Source organism: Wyeomyia smithii, chromosome 1, assembly GCF_029784165.1.
Source record: "Wyeomyia smithii strain HCP4-BCI-WySm-NY-G18 chromosome 1, ASM2978416v1, whole genome shotgun sequence".
In the NCBI taxonomy this organism is placed as follows: Eukaryota; Metazoa; Arthropoda; class Insecta; order Diptera; family Culicidae; genus Wyeomyia; species Wyeomyia smithii.
The window spans coordinates 38,143,185-38,159,394 of NC_073694.1; the positions used below are offsets into that span (position 1 = coordinate 38,143,185).

The following is a 16,210-nucleotide window of genomic DNA, read 5'->3' on the forward strand; positions in this document are numbered from 1 at the left end:
TACTGCCACAAGCAGGAAGTACAAAGGGGCCATCCACATACCACGTGGACGGATTTTTAACGACTTTGACCCCCCCCTCCCCCTGTGGACAACTGCCCATATAAATTCTAAAAAAAATTGTATGGACCGTGGACATTAGCCAACCCCCCCCCCCCCCCCACCAAAGCTGTCCACGTGGTATGTGGATGGCCCCAAAGGCAGATTTCTGAAATGGTTTCGCAAGGCATTATTCGCCCCAGTACTTCTCCTTGGTGCTCTCCAATCTGGATTGTACTGAAAAAAGCTGACGCCTCTGGAAGACAAAAATGGAGGTTAGTGGTAGATTACAGGAAATTAAATGAGTAAACCACAGATGATAAATATCCAATGCCAAATATCACCGAGATTCTTGACAAACTTGGTAAATTTTTTACAACGTTGGACCTCGCTTCTGGTTTTCACCAGATAGAAGTCCATTCGAAAGATGTGCAAAAAACGGCTTTCTCAGTCGAGTACGGATTATATGAGTATTTGCGGATGCCATTCGGGCTAAAAAATGCCCCCGCAACCTTTCAGCGCGTAATGGATAATGTGCTGAGAGATTTGATTGGCAAATGTTGCTTGGTGTACATGGACGATATTATCGTCTTTTCAACTTCATTACAAGAACATATTGACTATTTGAACAAAATATTCCAGACTCTCGCTAAGGTTAACTTAAAAATTTAGCTTGATAAAAGCGAATTCTTGAAGAAAGATGTTGCCTTCTCGGAACATATAGTGACCAGTGAGGGAGTAAAACCAAACCCGGATAAAATTACGGCGATCCAAAACTGGCCAATACCAAGAAACCAGAAAGAGTTTAAGTGGTTTCTGGGCATACTGGGATATTACCGGCGGTTTGTGCGAGATTTTGCAAAAATCACAAAACCACTTACATCCCAATTACGTAAAGGAGAGACAGTGGAGCATACACCGACTCTTTTGAAAAAATTCGTTATGTGAAAAAATATACTCACTCAAAGTGATATCTTACAATACCCAGATTTCGAAAAACCTTTTATTTTAACTACCGACGCAAGTAACTTTGCACTCGGTGCCGTGCTCTCACAGGGTCCTATGGGAAAAGACAGACCCGTTGCCTACGCCTTAAGAACATTAACAAAGTCCGAGGAAAACTATTCAGCGATCGAAAAGGAGCTGTTGGCCATTGTTTGGGCCACACAATAATTTCGACCGTATCTATTTGGTAGACGCTTTATGCTCTACACCGATCACCAGCCTCTGACGTAAGCGCTTAACTTGAAAACACCAAACTCAAAGCTAGTGAAATGGCGCCTACAATTAGCCGAATATGATTTTGATATAAAGCGCCGTCCCGGGAAACCAAATGTCGTTGCCGACGCCTTATCAAGAATAAACGAAACTAATATTAATGAGGACAGCTCTGACGCGGACTCGGTTCATTCAGTAGATACCGATGATTCAGAGTTCGTGGCATGCACCGAGTTTCCTCTAAATAATTTCCACAATCAGATAATTTGTAAATTGGCAGTACTGATTCGGAGGAATATGAAGAAGTTTTTCCTGGGTTCACAGAAGAACAGTAACCAAATCAATATTTGGTGTACCAACTTTAATTAGAATCTTTAGAGAACACATGAGTCCGAATAAGACAAATTGCATACTTTGTCCCGAACAATTGATCCCTTCTGTGCAAGTGGTTTATACGAATTACTTCAAAAGATGTAAAACATTTAAAATAAAAATAACCCAAAAGTTATTAACTGACTTAAAAATAGCTGAAGAGCAAAATGACATCGTAGAGGAAACTCACGATCTAGCACACAGAGGAATTCGCGAAAATGAAACAAAAAATAAGAAAATTTGTTATAATGTTCAAGGTGTGCAATAAATCAAAATATGGAAGGAAGCCGTATAAAATTCCGCTAGGAGAAACTCCAACCCCAAACAACCGCTGGACATTGTTCACATGGACATTTACATAGCACAGCCAAATTTATTTCTGTCAGTATTAGACAAATTATCCAGGTTCGCTTCTCTCATTCCAATCAAATCAAGATCTATTCCAGACCTACGAAAAGCAGTTTTAAAATATATCTCGACTTTTGGCGCCCCAAAATTGATTGTCTCTGATAACGCACGAGCACTAAAATCAATAGAGATCAGAGGAATGCTAAACGATCTGAACATTCAACAATATTTCACACCCTCAAATTACAGTCAAACTAATGGTTTAGTGGAACGGTTCCATTCTACACTTAGCGAAATATTCCGGTGCAACAAACATAGATACGAGGACTTACCTCCCTAAGAAATATTTTTAATAGTGTGCACGTTGTATAACAACAACATACACAGTTCGACGAATCTGAAGCCTAGAGAAGTGTTTTTCGGCATTCAAGATGGTCAAGAAAGGCCGCTAGACAGAGATGCTTTTTTTGTTCACACAACATTTATTTGACACGGCACAATACAAATTAATGTTTTACGGAGCCAATTAAGTAGACAGAGATGCTCTCATACAACTTAGGAATAAGCTGTACGATGAAGTAGTATTGCAAATCAGTAAGACACAAACCCAACAGCATCAATACCACAACAAAGATAAAGAAACTTCCCCAATATTAGAACCTGGTGAAACCGTTTTTATCCGAATACAAGGTATCAGAGCCATGACCAAGGATCAATTTTCACCCGTGCAAGTCACCCAAAACAAAAATCAGACCTACATTGACCACAATAATCGGACATTACACAAAACAAAACTACGCCGCATTCGAAAATAATTTATCAAAAAAAAATCTAACAGAGTTCTTCTCTCCTTTTCAGATGAGGACACGAACAGCCATTTTATTGGCTCTCATCGCTTTCTTCTACATTGCTTGCATTACTCCTCAGACTATACAATTAACCAATCTTAATCTCAATCCAGGTCTTTTCATCCACCAAGATGGTAGTGGCTTTTTAGAAATGGGCGAGCATAATTTTTTTTTATATCATTGATCTCGATCGGTTCGAGCCTATTTTTGAAAAGTTACTTTTAAATATTAAAAGAACTGAGGTAATCGGAAATCTCACTGAAATTACAGTACTATTAAAACTTGTATTCTGTGTCAAAGACAAAGACATATTAATAAAAATAAAAACAAAAAATGTGAAAAAGGATCTTGCTCTAGCGCATTTCCTTTATGCATTAAGAAAATTCAACTTACAAGAATATATAAGTACAATTGATGAGATGGCCACAAAGTTAAGAAATAAAGAAGCTAGCAATCACAAATGATAATATAATATTTTCGCTGGTAAACAAACAGCTGTTCAAAACAACATGCAACAGTATCTCAAGAAATGTCGACATACTAATTTACAAATCAGCTCAAATAATTAAATGCCAAAGCGAAATAAAGAAAATCATTGCAGAAAACCACGATACCCCTTCGGGAGAATACGTAGGTACTAAGACTTATAAAACAGTTAAGAAGTTCATATTATTGGACAAATATGACATCAATAATTAAAAATTATGTCAAAAACTGTGGAAAATGTAAACAAAACAAACATTCTATAAAACTAAAGAAGCTTTTGTTAAAACTACAACTCCTATAAAAGCCTTTGATATCGTATTAATAGATACGATAGGACCTTTTACGAAATCCACTAATGGAAATCGTTACGCATTGACCGCACAATGTGAATTAACTAAATTCATCATAATAGTACCTATAAAGGATAAACAGGCAAAAACTCTAGCGAAAGCATTTGATGAAAATTGCATCCTTCTACACGGTTGCCCATCGATCAATAAATCAGACATGGGAACCGAGTACAAGAATGAAATATTTCAACATATTTGTACATTTTTATCTATAGAACAAAAATTTTCAACTGCTTATCATCCAGAAACTATAAGCAGGCTGGAAAGAAATCATCGTTGCCTTAACGAGTTTCTACGCCAATTTATAAATGAACAACACGACGATTGGGACAGTTGGTTACAATATTATGTATTTTGTTACAATACCACTCCAAATTCCACACATCAATACACACCATTCGAACTCAGGGTGGCCACTCAAAACCCGAAATTAAATTCCCGGTTCGTTCAAATATTTTTCCTGGTTAATTGTACTTTTGAATTCTGTAGTTTTCCATGCAGTTAAAGAATAAAAAAGCGTGATTTTCGATTTACATCTCAATATGCTCTAAGTCACATCTTGACGTGTTCAGCCTTATTGGAATCAAGAGATATAGTTGCAAAAAATCGAAAAATGCGACGGATGTCACCTTTCCGAGAGGAGATGTCTACAAGTATCTTATAAACAACGCATATAATACTCATTACCGAGGAATCCTAGGCCAAATTAAGTTTGAAGGAATCGTTTTTACCTCAACCAGATAAGATTCAATATATAAAAGAGTATTTTCATAACACTTAAAACACGTTACTTCAGCAGCTCACGCATCTCCTCATCAATATCAATTTCGTGTCCACCTCCGGCACCTGTACTGTATCGCACACCAAGCGCTGCGCTACAAGACTGTCTTTTTCCAAATTCATGACTACGCACTCCTTGTTCACGGAGAAACCTTGCTTTAACGTGGCATTGCCATGCGATAGAATCAGAATCCTTTCGATAAACACAGTAAAGTTAGGAAGTTACTTGCCTGAAGCAGCTATCAGATCTCTACAAAAAGTATCAAGGTAGGAAGTCAGCAGTGTCTTCGTCGAATGCATACTCAATAGTTGTGAGTATTCTTGGCGACATCTATCAGCTACAGTTCCCGCGAGATTATCGTTGTGAACCATTTGCTCTGGGCAAAATTCGAGCCATTTGAATGCTACTTCCGGGGAGCTTACCTTGGTCAAGTTAGCTTCCAAGAGAAAGATGAATAAAAACAAAAAAACTGTTTTATGCACTGTAAGATATATCAGCCATCTTTTCCGGGTCACACGACTAGTCTTTTTTTGGTTAAGTATTCGAGGAAACTTACTTAAGAAATTTTGGTCTTGTGATCGCCATGAGATGGCTGCAAAAAATGGGTTTGTATGGCACAATCCCACCTCCACTGGCACAATCTCACCCCGGCTTGTAATGTTCAGTGAAATTCCCGGTTTTTCCCCGGTTTTTCCCGGTTCCAAACGATTCCAGGTTTTTTCCCGGTTGGGTGGCCACCCTGCGAACTTTTATTCGGTAGACAGGCAAATATCCCAAAATCACTTGATTAGAGTATTCACAGTAGAACCAATATATAACTATGATTCGTACCTACTATTTAGAATTAAAATTCAAGATACAATCAGCAGTCAAAAACACTAGAGATGCATTGAACATATCCAAACATGGAAGAATCAAAGCACAAGAGAGAAATACAAATCCAATCAAAATTGATATAGGCGAAATAATGTGGCTTAAAAACGAAAACAGAAGAAAATTAGACCCCCCCCCCTTTCAATCTTGAAAGTCAAACATAAATAACAAAAGGTCGACCACCAGCAAAGTGCATGTCATGCAAAGACGGCTTCGCTGGTCGACCCTTAACATTACTTTTTGACTTAAAACGAAGCGCACCCAGCGCAAGGTCTCAAATTGCATAACCGGCATAAACTAACCGAGGCAAAACATATGATTGCAATCCTCAGCCAAAATTGTTTGTCACACGTCCGTTCCAGACATCTCACTCTAGCAATAATAAAGAATGTAATAAAGATTACCTACATATTGATTTTGTAGCGCAACATTCAGTTGGCTATTTAAAGCTAAGATTTTCAAATAAAGAGCAATTCAGTCTGGAGAAGTATCCAGTAAAAGATCCATCCAGGACCTATCCTTATTGCGATCCGTTTTACGGACACCGTATCAAAAGAAAGTCCTAGAGCGATCCCGAAAGGGACACCGCTCATAAATCCGCTTGAGTCTGGTGTCATAGTCGTCCGCGAAGTTCGGTTCATCGAGAGTTCCTACGAGAGCAAGTACAAACTTATTATAATACAACCAGAGAGTTATTTACGACGGTAATCTGGAAGCGTGGTGAGAACCAGTAGTACAAACGGAAGAAATCGATGAGTTCTTGCGGTGAATAACGTTATGGAAGTGCCATTCCCGGTGGCTACATACAGGACTGGGATGACTGCACTGATGCTAGGTGGCGGTCTGATTCGATATCCGCACCCCGGAAGGAGAACATGCGCTGATGTTAGAGAAAAGCTGCTCATCTATGAGAACGCGGTCAATTTAGTTTGTTTCAGGTGACTGTGGATATTCTTGAGGCCGAAAAAGGTGTTTCTAATCAACAGACCTCGGGAAAACTACGAAGTTGATGCATCGTTTGCCGTTGTTTTTGTGTCGATGTGTAGGCTTTGGGGCCCTATCACCGGTCCATACATCATGTTCCTACCGACAAGAGCGTTCATTCTTTCACGTTCCCGATGACGATCTGGATCTGGCCATGGAGGGCAGTTGCCTAGGGCCATACTGAATGTATCGAGTTACATTTTTTAAATTGGTGTGTATTTGCTTAGGTTGGTTGCCTTACCACCGCTACCCTACCAAGTCATGGGACTGCCATCTTGAATATAGCTTTCGAGGGAACACGTTCCAAACTCAGCCGCCCGCTTCGGGTCAGACGCTGTCGTTTGTTTCTCAGCCTTTTGTTTATAATTTCACTATTTATTTAGGGTACAATCGAGCCAAATTTACTATTCTCGATTTTTACACCATTCTGAGTAGATAGAATTGATTCTTCCAATTTTTTTACCATATTAAGAGGTTTTCTAAACTAATTTTATGCGCGGCAAATAAATTAACAGTCTTATTTTTGTTTACGGTCGTTACTGTTAGTGCCATTTTCGAACGAGAATAGTTTTAGCTTGCATTACAATTTTAGAGCAGCGTTCACTGCACAACATGGAACCATCACCAATCGATTCTTTGCGTTTTTTTATTTGCGTAAAACAGGTATCCTGCATAACTCCAACCTAGCGACGTCTATATAGAGACGACTATAAAATTTCTGAAATTTATTGTCTAATAATTTCGCTCCACAGAAAAACTAGTTCAATATTAAAAAAACATGTGACACATAATCACCGCCAAACTACTTACACTTCATCCTGTAAGACAACACTGCACTCGGCTGGAATGTGGTTCGTAGTCTAGAACAATTGCGTCCTGAAACAGTTCTAACGTTACGCTACGATTTCATTAAAATTCAGATACTGCTATTTTATACCTGGACCGTTTGCTTCAATTATCATATAATAGTTGCTAAAATTACCTGAACCCATTCAGTTAGGCAAAAAAAAAAAAATAAAGTTAAACCTACTACATCAACTGTGGCGCTGGGCAGCCCTCCCACTCGATCAGATACTGCACTTTGCCGGAGAGCGAAACCCGCTTCCCTTTGATGACGAACTTTTCACCGCTGAGAATGCGGTGAGCGGCGCCAAAGTACAAATTAAGCGAAGATTGGAGATCAGTCCCGTTGTTAGTCGGGGTGGTAGCGCCGTTCGAGACGGACCCTGACCCGTTCTTAACCGGAGAATCGGGTAAGCTGGTAGTCAGAGAGCCGCTTACCTGTACCGCAGACGGAGCGCTGGTTCGCCTGCTGGATTCGGCATAGTTGCGCTCTTGACGCTGTCGCAGCCGTCGACCGTGGATTGGGCTCTTTTTCTGCGGCCCGGCCTGCGAGCTTGCGATTAGCTGTAGACTAGCCGGTGACGAAGAGGATGAGGTGGCAGTGATTGTAGCAGCGACGGGAAGTGCTGCCTGAGGAACCATCGTATTTGGCTGCACATTAGCGGAGTATGAACAGCTTGGTGGTGTGCTGCTTCCTGAGGAAGACGTTGAGGGCAGAAACGAGTTGAGCGCTATCTGACTGGTCCAACCGCCGGTGTCGACCGGTTGAGAAAATAGCGAAGCTATAAGGCTAGACGATTGACCTTGTTGGGGTATTGTTGCTCCTGGACCGGCAATAGCGGTTATTGTCGAACCGATAACCTACGAAAGAGAAATAGTGTAATAAATTGGTTATGGGACAGCAGCAGCCAATTTGGCACTTACCGAACTTTTTCGGAACTTCCTTCGCTTGCTTTTGGATCCGTTCAGAATGTCTCGCGCACTAAGCCTCCTTTTTACGATGCGCGCGACACGCATTTCTCCGTTTATTAGATTACTACCTATATGACTAAGATTACTGGTACTAGCCTTCTGCATCAAGTCTTTTGTTTCGTTGTTCTTCAACTGCCCTGTGCCGGCACCGGCACCAGCGCCAACACCGGTACCGGTTGCCGTTGTAGGCTGATGGAAGGGGTTATTTTTTCCACTGAAATCTTTGGGATGTGGTATGATCAAATCCAGTGTATTCCGTGAGGTATCATCCGATGATTCATATATGTCCAGCGATTTCTCGCTGTCGGTTTTTTTGTTTCGCGATTTGAATGCCCGCCGATTTCCACTAAGCCCACTGATGATACTACCCGTTTCGCTTTGCGTTTTGGAACAATTTCCAGCAGGGCCGAATTGGAAACCGTCCTTGGCGTTGGAACTAAACAGCGAATCGCTTAAATTTGAACTAGAATTTTTCCCTGTACTGGTTAATATTGCAACACTGTTCGGCCGAGTCTGATCACCGAGGACTACCGGTGGATCGCAGCTATCACCGCTAGCGCGTACTTCGACTGGAAGCTCGCCGATGCCAGCACCGACCTGAGCGTCGTAATCGGAGCTGTTCTCCTCTGCGGTTGTGTCGGAAACTTCCGAGGCATCATCTTCAGTTACTAGTGGAGAGCAGTAGTTGACACCGGTCATTTTCTCGCGACTCAGTGCATCGTTAACAAATGATTTTTCTAGGGCTCTAAAATTAAGAATTGGGATTTGAGCATTGCAAAAACAAAAAATGGTAGGATACTTACACTCTAGGCAAAAACCGATAAATTCGATTTTCTTTAGACATATGCGTTAGAATGTGTTCGGTAATAATTTGCCCAGGTATCAGCAGCACGTTCGGTGGACTGGGCGGTCCCGGGAGGCGTAGGGTCCACATGGTGCTTCCCTCTCCAGTGCACTTGAAGCGCACTCTATCATTGGTCAACGTTTGCGTTATGATTTCTTTTCTTGCGTTGGGTGACAACTTCGTCATCTAGAGTTGATAAAAGAGTGGTGAAATTAAAATAATATTTTTGTTTTTAAAAGCTACTATCCAACCTGGTCTTGCATCTGCAGAGCCCTCCAGTTATCCTCCACATAGGGCGCGATAGCTTTCGTTACGTCGTAGAAGCGCTTGCCATTACGAACGATCAAATTGTACAGTATTAAGTGGATTAGGTCAGACCAGCACATCTCCAGCCGCCGCACAAACTCGTGCCCGTGGTTACAAATAGAGCAAATGAAAAAGTAAAAACGATCACCCAGAAAAATCGGATACTGTAGGCTGCGGATGCATCGACCATGAAACCACTGTTGACAACGGCAGCATTGAATCATTTCCCTCAGCCAATCGCCATCGTCTCCACAGTAGCAATAGTGCTGCTCGGTGTTTACGCGGTGCAGGGCGTCCCAGTTAAGCGTATCGATCTGCGAATAGAATATGTTGTTAATATAAAGAAGCTTGATGGACTTCACGTGCTACATACATTATATGGAAGTTGAGATTTGTTGGTAAGTGGATCCAATGATTCTGACAAAACACCGGAACACACGTAACGGATATCCTTCTTTTTGCCGTTTGGTGACGTACACCTGAAATAAAAAAAAAAATATTACAAAAATCTTAACTTTAAACAGTTAAACCACTTACATTCGACAGAACCAGTACCCATTGCGTTCGAAATTTCCGTCCATACATTTGACGTGATATCCGCGGCCGCAGTTCTCGCAAACCTCCACGCAATCGCTGGCATTGTATCGCTTACACACTACACAAACTGGTGAATCGTCCGCTTCGCTACTGCTCAGCTTTGTTAGCTCACGGAAGTCCGACCAACTTTCTGTGTTATCGTTAAAACGCACTAAACACTGGCCCGATCCGATCGCAATAACCGTTCCTAGGTAGAAGCGACCGTCCTTGTTCTCCACCAGTACGTCCTCCTGTAGCTTGAACTTCGTTCCGTTTTTTTCCGGTGTGACTGGTAGTTGTCCTAGGGAGGATGTCGTTGAGTCCGGTTCCAAGTCAATACTGGATCGTTTCTCACTACCACTAGACTTTGTTAAATCTACTTGCTGCTGCTGTTGTGGCTCATTGAAATGGTTGTTGATACAAATATTGATTCGATCTAGTACTACCGTCGATTGTGCGGAACTCTCGTTTACGGAGCTAGGCGAAGACTTACTTTGGTGGGAGGTCAAAATTGTTATGGAACTGTTGTTTAGTGTGCTCGAAGGACTTCCACCGCTGCCCGAAGGCATCTGTTGCAGTTGTTGCTGATGGTATGAACCAGCATGATTACCGTTAAGGAACTCTTGAATAATAATTTGCTGTTTGGTTGATTGGCTGTTGATTGTCGGTACAGATTGATCCAATTGCTTATACGGACGAAACGAATTGTGGGTAGCGGTGGCACTTTCTTTAATCGCTAGCAACGGATTGTCCACTACTGTCGAGGGAAGGCTGCCATATACGTGAGGGTGTGTCAGCGAGGACATAGCATTCGGCGACAGAAACTGATCTCTGTTGTTAGTGGACATTCCGTTGAGCCTCCTTTTTTAAGCTATTTAATGTTGACAGTCTGTTGAGAAATTAAAAAAAAACTAAATTGAATATCTATCAAAACTATTAAATTTACACAAAACAGATGAATAATTGCAATTATATTTCAACTTCGTAAGATATGTTTCGCTCAGAGTAAATTCCAGGAAAACTTCAGAAAAAAAAGCAATTAAATCCCCGTTTACGGAAAGACATGCGAGAGCAAAACAAAAAAAAATGTCGCGTCTCTGTTGGTTGGTGTAAGGAACGGGAAAACAGCGGCCATACGCGATCACATATTAACGCCTACTTCACACCCCCGCGGACTCCACAAGACTCAGCTCAGGTCTACTATCAGCATGCATTTTTGCCTCGTTCCATCGTACCAACATTCGAACGTTCGTTTGATGGGTGGGGAAGAACGATAGGCGATGTGGGAAGGGTGGCAACTTGCGCTCTGCACGTACATCAGCGGAATTTGAGCTTTTTTTTTATTTTCATCTTTGAAATTTGCCTTCGTTGCCGTTTCGCTCCTACTTACACCTTGGCCAAGAAGCTCGTAAAATGAATCTAACGCTAATTATGCAATTTCAGCTCGTTCGATCGGAGCCCCGTCAATTAAGCAGACAGCGAAAAATTTGAATTGCCTTTGCTTTTCGAGGGCAAACACTTGCAGGAAGACATTACTGTTGGCGCCCTGAGTGAAGTTTTCTTTTCATTGCTTTCTCATGTCTTTTTCCACTCGACTGTCTAGTGAGAGTCGAAGTCGTGTGAAGCAGCTTACGAGAAAATGATTTTGGGACCTAACTTTTCTGTTTCTTACCTGCTAAACTATTTACTTCCATTGATGGGTAACAGATTCACCGAACTACACAATTTCTATAGTAGAACAACAGGGATTACCCTTGAATATCAGATAAAAATTCCAGCGGCAACAGCGGTTGCCATATTTTTCCACTGACACTTTTGCTTGCTGCTCGAATCTCGAATCGAAGTCAAACGAAATATCAGCGAATGTGGAATAGAGAAAAGAGGTCGGAGAACGTATAGAAGGGCGGAAATTATTTTTGACAGCCTTACAGCGGAGTTGCTGTTTATATAAAGGTGCGGGATATTCACCGTCGCTCATTTCAAACTAAAACGAGGTGAGAATATTGTTTCATTGAAACCGTAAAAACATGGTGTTTTTACTGTAGGCTTGCAATCGGTTTTTGTCAGTACCGTAATTTAACAACGTTTTTTGTTGTTGAATCCACCACCAACAATAATTTTACCATTTAAAATATTGACAGTGACTTCTAAGTATATGTGAAAAAATTCCTTAAAATTTGGGTGCTATGATACATAACAACAGAATTTTCTAATGTTCTGGACACACATTTAATGTAAAATTGATGTATTTACAATTGGGTTGTTTAGATACTCACGGATTTCTGATTTTTATATATCAGCTAGAAGAGTTTAATTTTCTGAGCAAAATGTGATGTTTTAAGTTTTTATTATAGTTGTCCTTCGATTAGCGAATTAAATCGCTACAATGATCAGTTTTTTATATCATCTGAAAGATCTGCATTTTCTAAGTAAAACGTGATTTTCAAAAAATTCTATCGTTGTCCTTCAAATTTTAAATCACGATTTAACACTGCTCGAAATCGTTACAATGACAGTTCGCTCATATACCTGGCCATATATTAACTGTCATTGTAGCGATTTGGAGCGAATTTTAATTCTTTATTTAAAAATCGAAGGATAATGAGGTGAAATTTCAAAAAATTACGTTTTGTTCAGAAAATTACACTCTTTCAGATGATATATAAAAATCGGAAATTCGTGAATAGCTAAACAACTCAATTGGGTTGTTTAGCTTTTCACGGATTTCTGATTTTTATATATAACAGAGTGTAATTATCTGAGCAAAACGTGATTTTTAAAATTTTTTTTATCATTGTCCTTCGATTTTCAAATGAAGGTTAAAAAATCTCTCTAAATCGCCAGAATGACAGTTCGCTCATATACCAACTGTCATTGTAGCGATTTCGAGCAGTTTTATTCATGATTTAAAAACCGAAGAACAACGATAGGAATTTTTTGAAAATCAGGTTTTGCTTAGAAAATGCAGCCCTTTCAGATGATATAAAAAACTGATATAGCTTAACAACCCAATTCCGGCTGTAGCACTAAGAAAAATGGCAGCAGCTCGTTCACGAGAATGACAGCAGTTTTGCCGAAACACGGCAAGTTTTAAGCCTGTATTACACTCTTTGACCAAGCGTCAAATATTTGTCACTTTTTGACAGAAAATTTGGTCAAAGACAATTGTTTGTCACTCTCCAATTTTAACATGGGGCAAACACGGGCAAACAACAACCATGATATCAAATTAATTTGACCATTATGTCAGAAGGTCAAATATTTGACCATTAGAATTTTACTGATCGAACTCTGCAGGTTGTCTATCAGAATTCAAAATAGATTTCCTGTCAGAGCAGGTGTGCCTCAAGGTTCTGTCTTGGGCCCAGTCCTGTATAACATATTCACTTCAGATCTTCCTGATTTGCCTCCAGGATGCACAAAGTCATTGTTCTGCGATGACACAAGCATTTCCGTAAAAGGAAAAAGCCTTCGTGTCATATGCAGTCGATTGCAGAAAAGTTTAGATATTTTTTCTTCCTACTTGCAAAAGTGGAAAATCTCTCCCAATGCTTCTAAAACTCAAATGATAATTTTTCCGCATAAGCCTAGGGCTTCTTTCCTCAAGCCAAACAATAATCACGTTGTCAAGATGAATGGGGTTATTTTAAGTTGGTCTGACAAGGTTAAGTACTTGGGACTAATTTACAATAAATAGTAGGATGGTGGTATCCGGGATACGACCGCATAGTTGACGTAGGACTACAGTAGTTTTATATTTCTATTTGAGGATCTGTTTGATTTGAGCTCGTTAGCTCGTTTTACTTTTGGCACGGATCGATTTTTGCACACATGTGACAAATCAGCGATTATGTCTAAACACATTTCATAGTCTTCTTGATTATTTCAACCAATTTAAGCTCAACATCTTTCAAAAGAAGGGTATTTTGGTTCTTTATGTTGCCGAAGCGAAAGACCGGAATCGGTAAAACGGTTCCTGGAACATGATCGGAACATGTGCCGGTAATATGTATAATGATCATGATCTAAGCAGTACTAAGTCTCTAATTACTCGGGTAGTACAGTAACTATTCGCTAACTGGGCACGCTTTACATGGCTTTTTTTTTAACTGGGCGCTCGCTAACTGGAAGGATTCCCAGTTAAAAAGACAACAAACGTCAAATATATAAACGAACGGGGGCATGTAGATTGGGAACGAAAACTGAAAAATTTAAGTTTTTCTAATCGAGCATATTTAAAATACAAAAACAATATTATAGCTGATAAATGTACTCGCAACATAAAACTAAAGTTTAAAAGCTTTATTTGAAAGATAAGTTTGTAGTTGTGGCTTCTCTATTTGGTGATCAACTTGAGAACGGAAGTTAGCCATCGAACTCCCCCTCGGCGTTTAGATGATATCCCAGTTAGCGAGCTGATTTTAATAACTGGGAACGGCTCGTCGCCCAGTTAGCGAACAGTTGCTATAATATCAAGTATCTAGGTCATCAGCATCAATTCATCAAGCGACACCTCAAACGACTTGGAACTAAAACTAGTTCATTGGTGGAAATATCTATGGAAAAACGTCATGAAAAGAGAACCGTTCATTTTTGACAGATTCTGCCATGTCGTGTTTGGCAAAATCACGCCGTTTGATTTTAATTTTTTTTATTTTGATTATTTATTTGCAGCACTCTATTTCAGAAGAAAAAATATTTTTTTCAACATTGATGAATACCTTTTGTTCTAATACAGTCAATTTTCTTCAATACGCGAAAAGGCAAGCTTCTATGAAGACCTAAATTGAGTACGATTTAGTAGGAATTAAACAATATTTATTTTTCTTGTGAAAGATGGCTCACTCTCCGATCACCAAGCGGCAAAGATGTCACAGAATAAAATATTCCTGCAGTTACAAGTTCGTGGAAAAAATAACGATAAAAAATTACAGTATTTAAACAAAAATGTACATTCACAGAAAATTTAAAATGGACATTAGAAAAACAGAGTGTAGAGTTCAAAAATAAACAATGCATTTTAACTGTACAATGAACCTAATTTATATACTCGGCTATCTGCCTCTACCGACACGTACAGAATTTTGCTGTCCCCGGTGGCACAGCGTATTTTGCGGCACCCGAATAATCATATCGAATTATGATATTTGCTACAACATATACGAAACAAGAAGAAGAAGAAGATACCTACGCGTTAACCCAACACGCCCTACAATGCGTCGACAGCGGCAATGTAGTCTCCACTTGGCTTGCCTGCACACAAATGACTATCGAGTTCTACTGCACTGATAGACGACGAGTGATCGGCGCTCTAGTCATACATTGCTCGGTGCAGTACTGTTGCCTGTGCCAGCATGTTTTCCTTCAAGACATCAGTTTTGATAACATTCTAATCGCAGAACGTAAAACTGTCTGATATTGGAGGTGGTTACGAACTTTCCGAAAAAAGCTTCACCTTCAAGACATCAAAATAGTCTAGGCTCATGGAAGCTAACATTAGTTGACCTATTGGGACGGGGAGATTCTGTCAATTTTTTTTTTCACTGCTATACAGGATATCACAGCAAGCAGTTGGTGTCTACTCATGAAGTCTGTGCCAGGGGTGCTCGCATGTGATTAATACATTGTTCGTGAAAATTCGACCTTGAAACTTTTATGAAATTTTCACTGTTAAACAATGAAATGATAATGATAACTAAGCAATCACAAAATTGTCCATCATTTTATCAATTCAAAGACATATTGATTATTGTAATCCATCATGTGGTTACATCAGCATTACCGTTTGAAATCTTTCATTTCAACGTTACAACTTGGTTTTAGTTTTCGCAGAATGTATCTCGATATAGTGCGATTAGACGTAGTCCTACGTCAAAAACTTATTTTCAAAGAGCACATTGAGAGTATACAAGCCAAGTGCATCAAATATACGAGATGTTCATATCCTCTCATTAACAGGAATTCTAAACTTTGTTTAAAGAACAAACTTTTGATTTACAAACAAATTTTTAGACCAGCAATGCTTTATGCTGTACCGATCTGGTCAAGTTGCTGTTCAACAAGGAAGAAAACGCTCCAAAGGATTCAGAATAAAATTCTGAAAATGATTTTGAAGCGTCCTCCTTGGTTTGGTACACTCGAATTACATAGACTAACTGGTGTTGAACCATTAGAAGCTATGTCAAATAAAATTATTAACAATTTTCGACATAAATCGTTGCAATCCTCAATTGCTACGATAAGCTATCTTTATAGCCAATAAGTTAGCAATTAAGTTAGTTGTAAGTTTACTTCCCCTTTTCTGACAAATAGGTTTAAATCCCTACGAATGATAAGTCCTTATTGCGAAAGCAAACAAATCCTAACAATCAAA

At 39.7% G+C, this 16,210-nt stretch overlaps 2 protein-coding genes across 5 annotated transcripts in view; one reads left to right on the plus strand and one right to left on the minus strand.

Moving 5' to 3' along the window:
* LOC129718594 (outer dynein arm-docking complex subunit 3) overlaps positions 1–5,802 on the plus strand; it is a 36,138-nt gene extending 30,336 nt beyond the window's left edge. For all 3 annotated transcript variants that reach the window (XM_055669513.1, XM_055669514.1, XM_055669515.1), the window contains exon 6: positions 2,833–5,802. The gene's annotated coding sequence lies outside the window, so the exon portion shown is untranslated. The remainder of the gene's footprint in view (positions 1–2,832) is intronic.
* Positions 171–11,682, minus strand: LOC129718592 (polycomb protein Pcl). 2 transcript variants are annotated; one of them, XR_008726976.1, is made up of 8 exons: positions 11,510–11,682; positions 9,799–10,726; positions 9,635–9,740; positions 9,207–9,575; positions 8,915–9,141; positions 8,064–8,856; positions 7,234–8,000; positions 171–7,172 (listed from the first exon to the last, which is right to left on the minus strand). XR_008726976.1 is itself a non-coding variant. In XM_055669512.1 (8 exons), coding segments are annotated over exons 2-8 (3,057 nt in total). In that variant the 5' UTR covers positions 10,686–10,726; positions 11,510–11,682; the 3' UTR covers positions 171–7,171. The 2 variants fall into 2 exon arrangements, 1 of the variants encoding a protein (XP_055525487.1); XM_055669512.1 differs by having other exon boundaries at positions 7,327–8,000.
* Between the last annotated feature and the right edge of the window lie 4,528 nt (positions 11,683–16,210).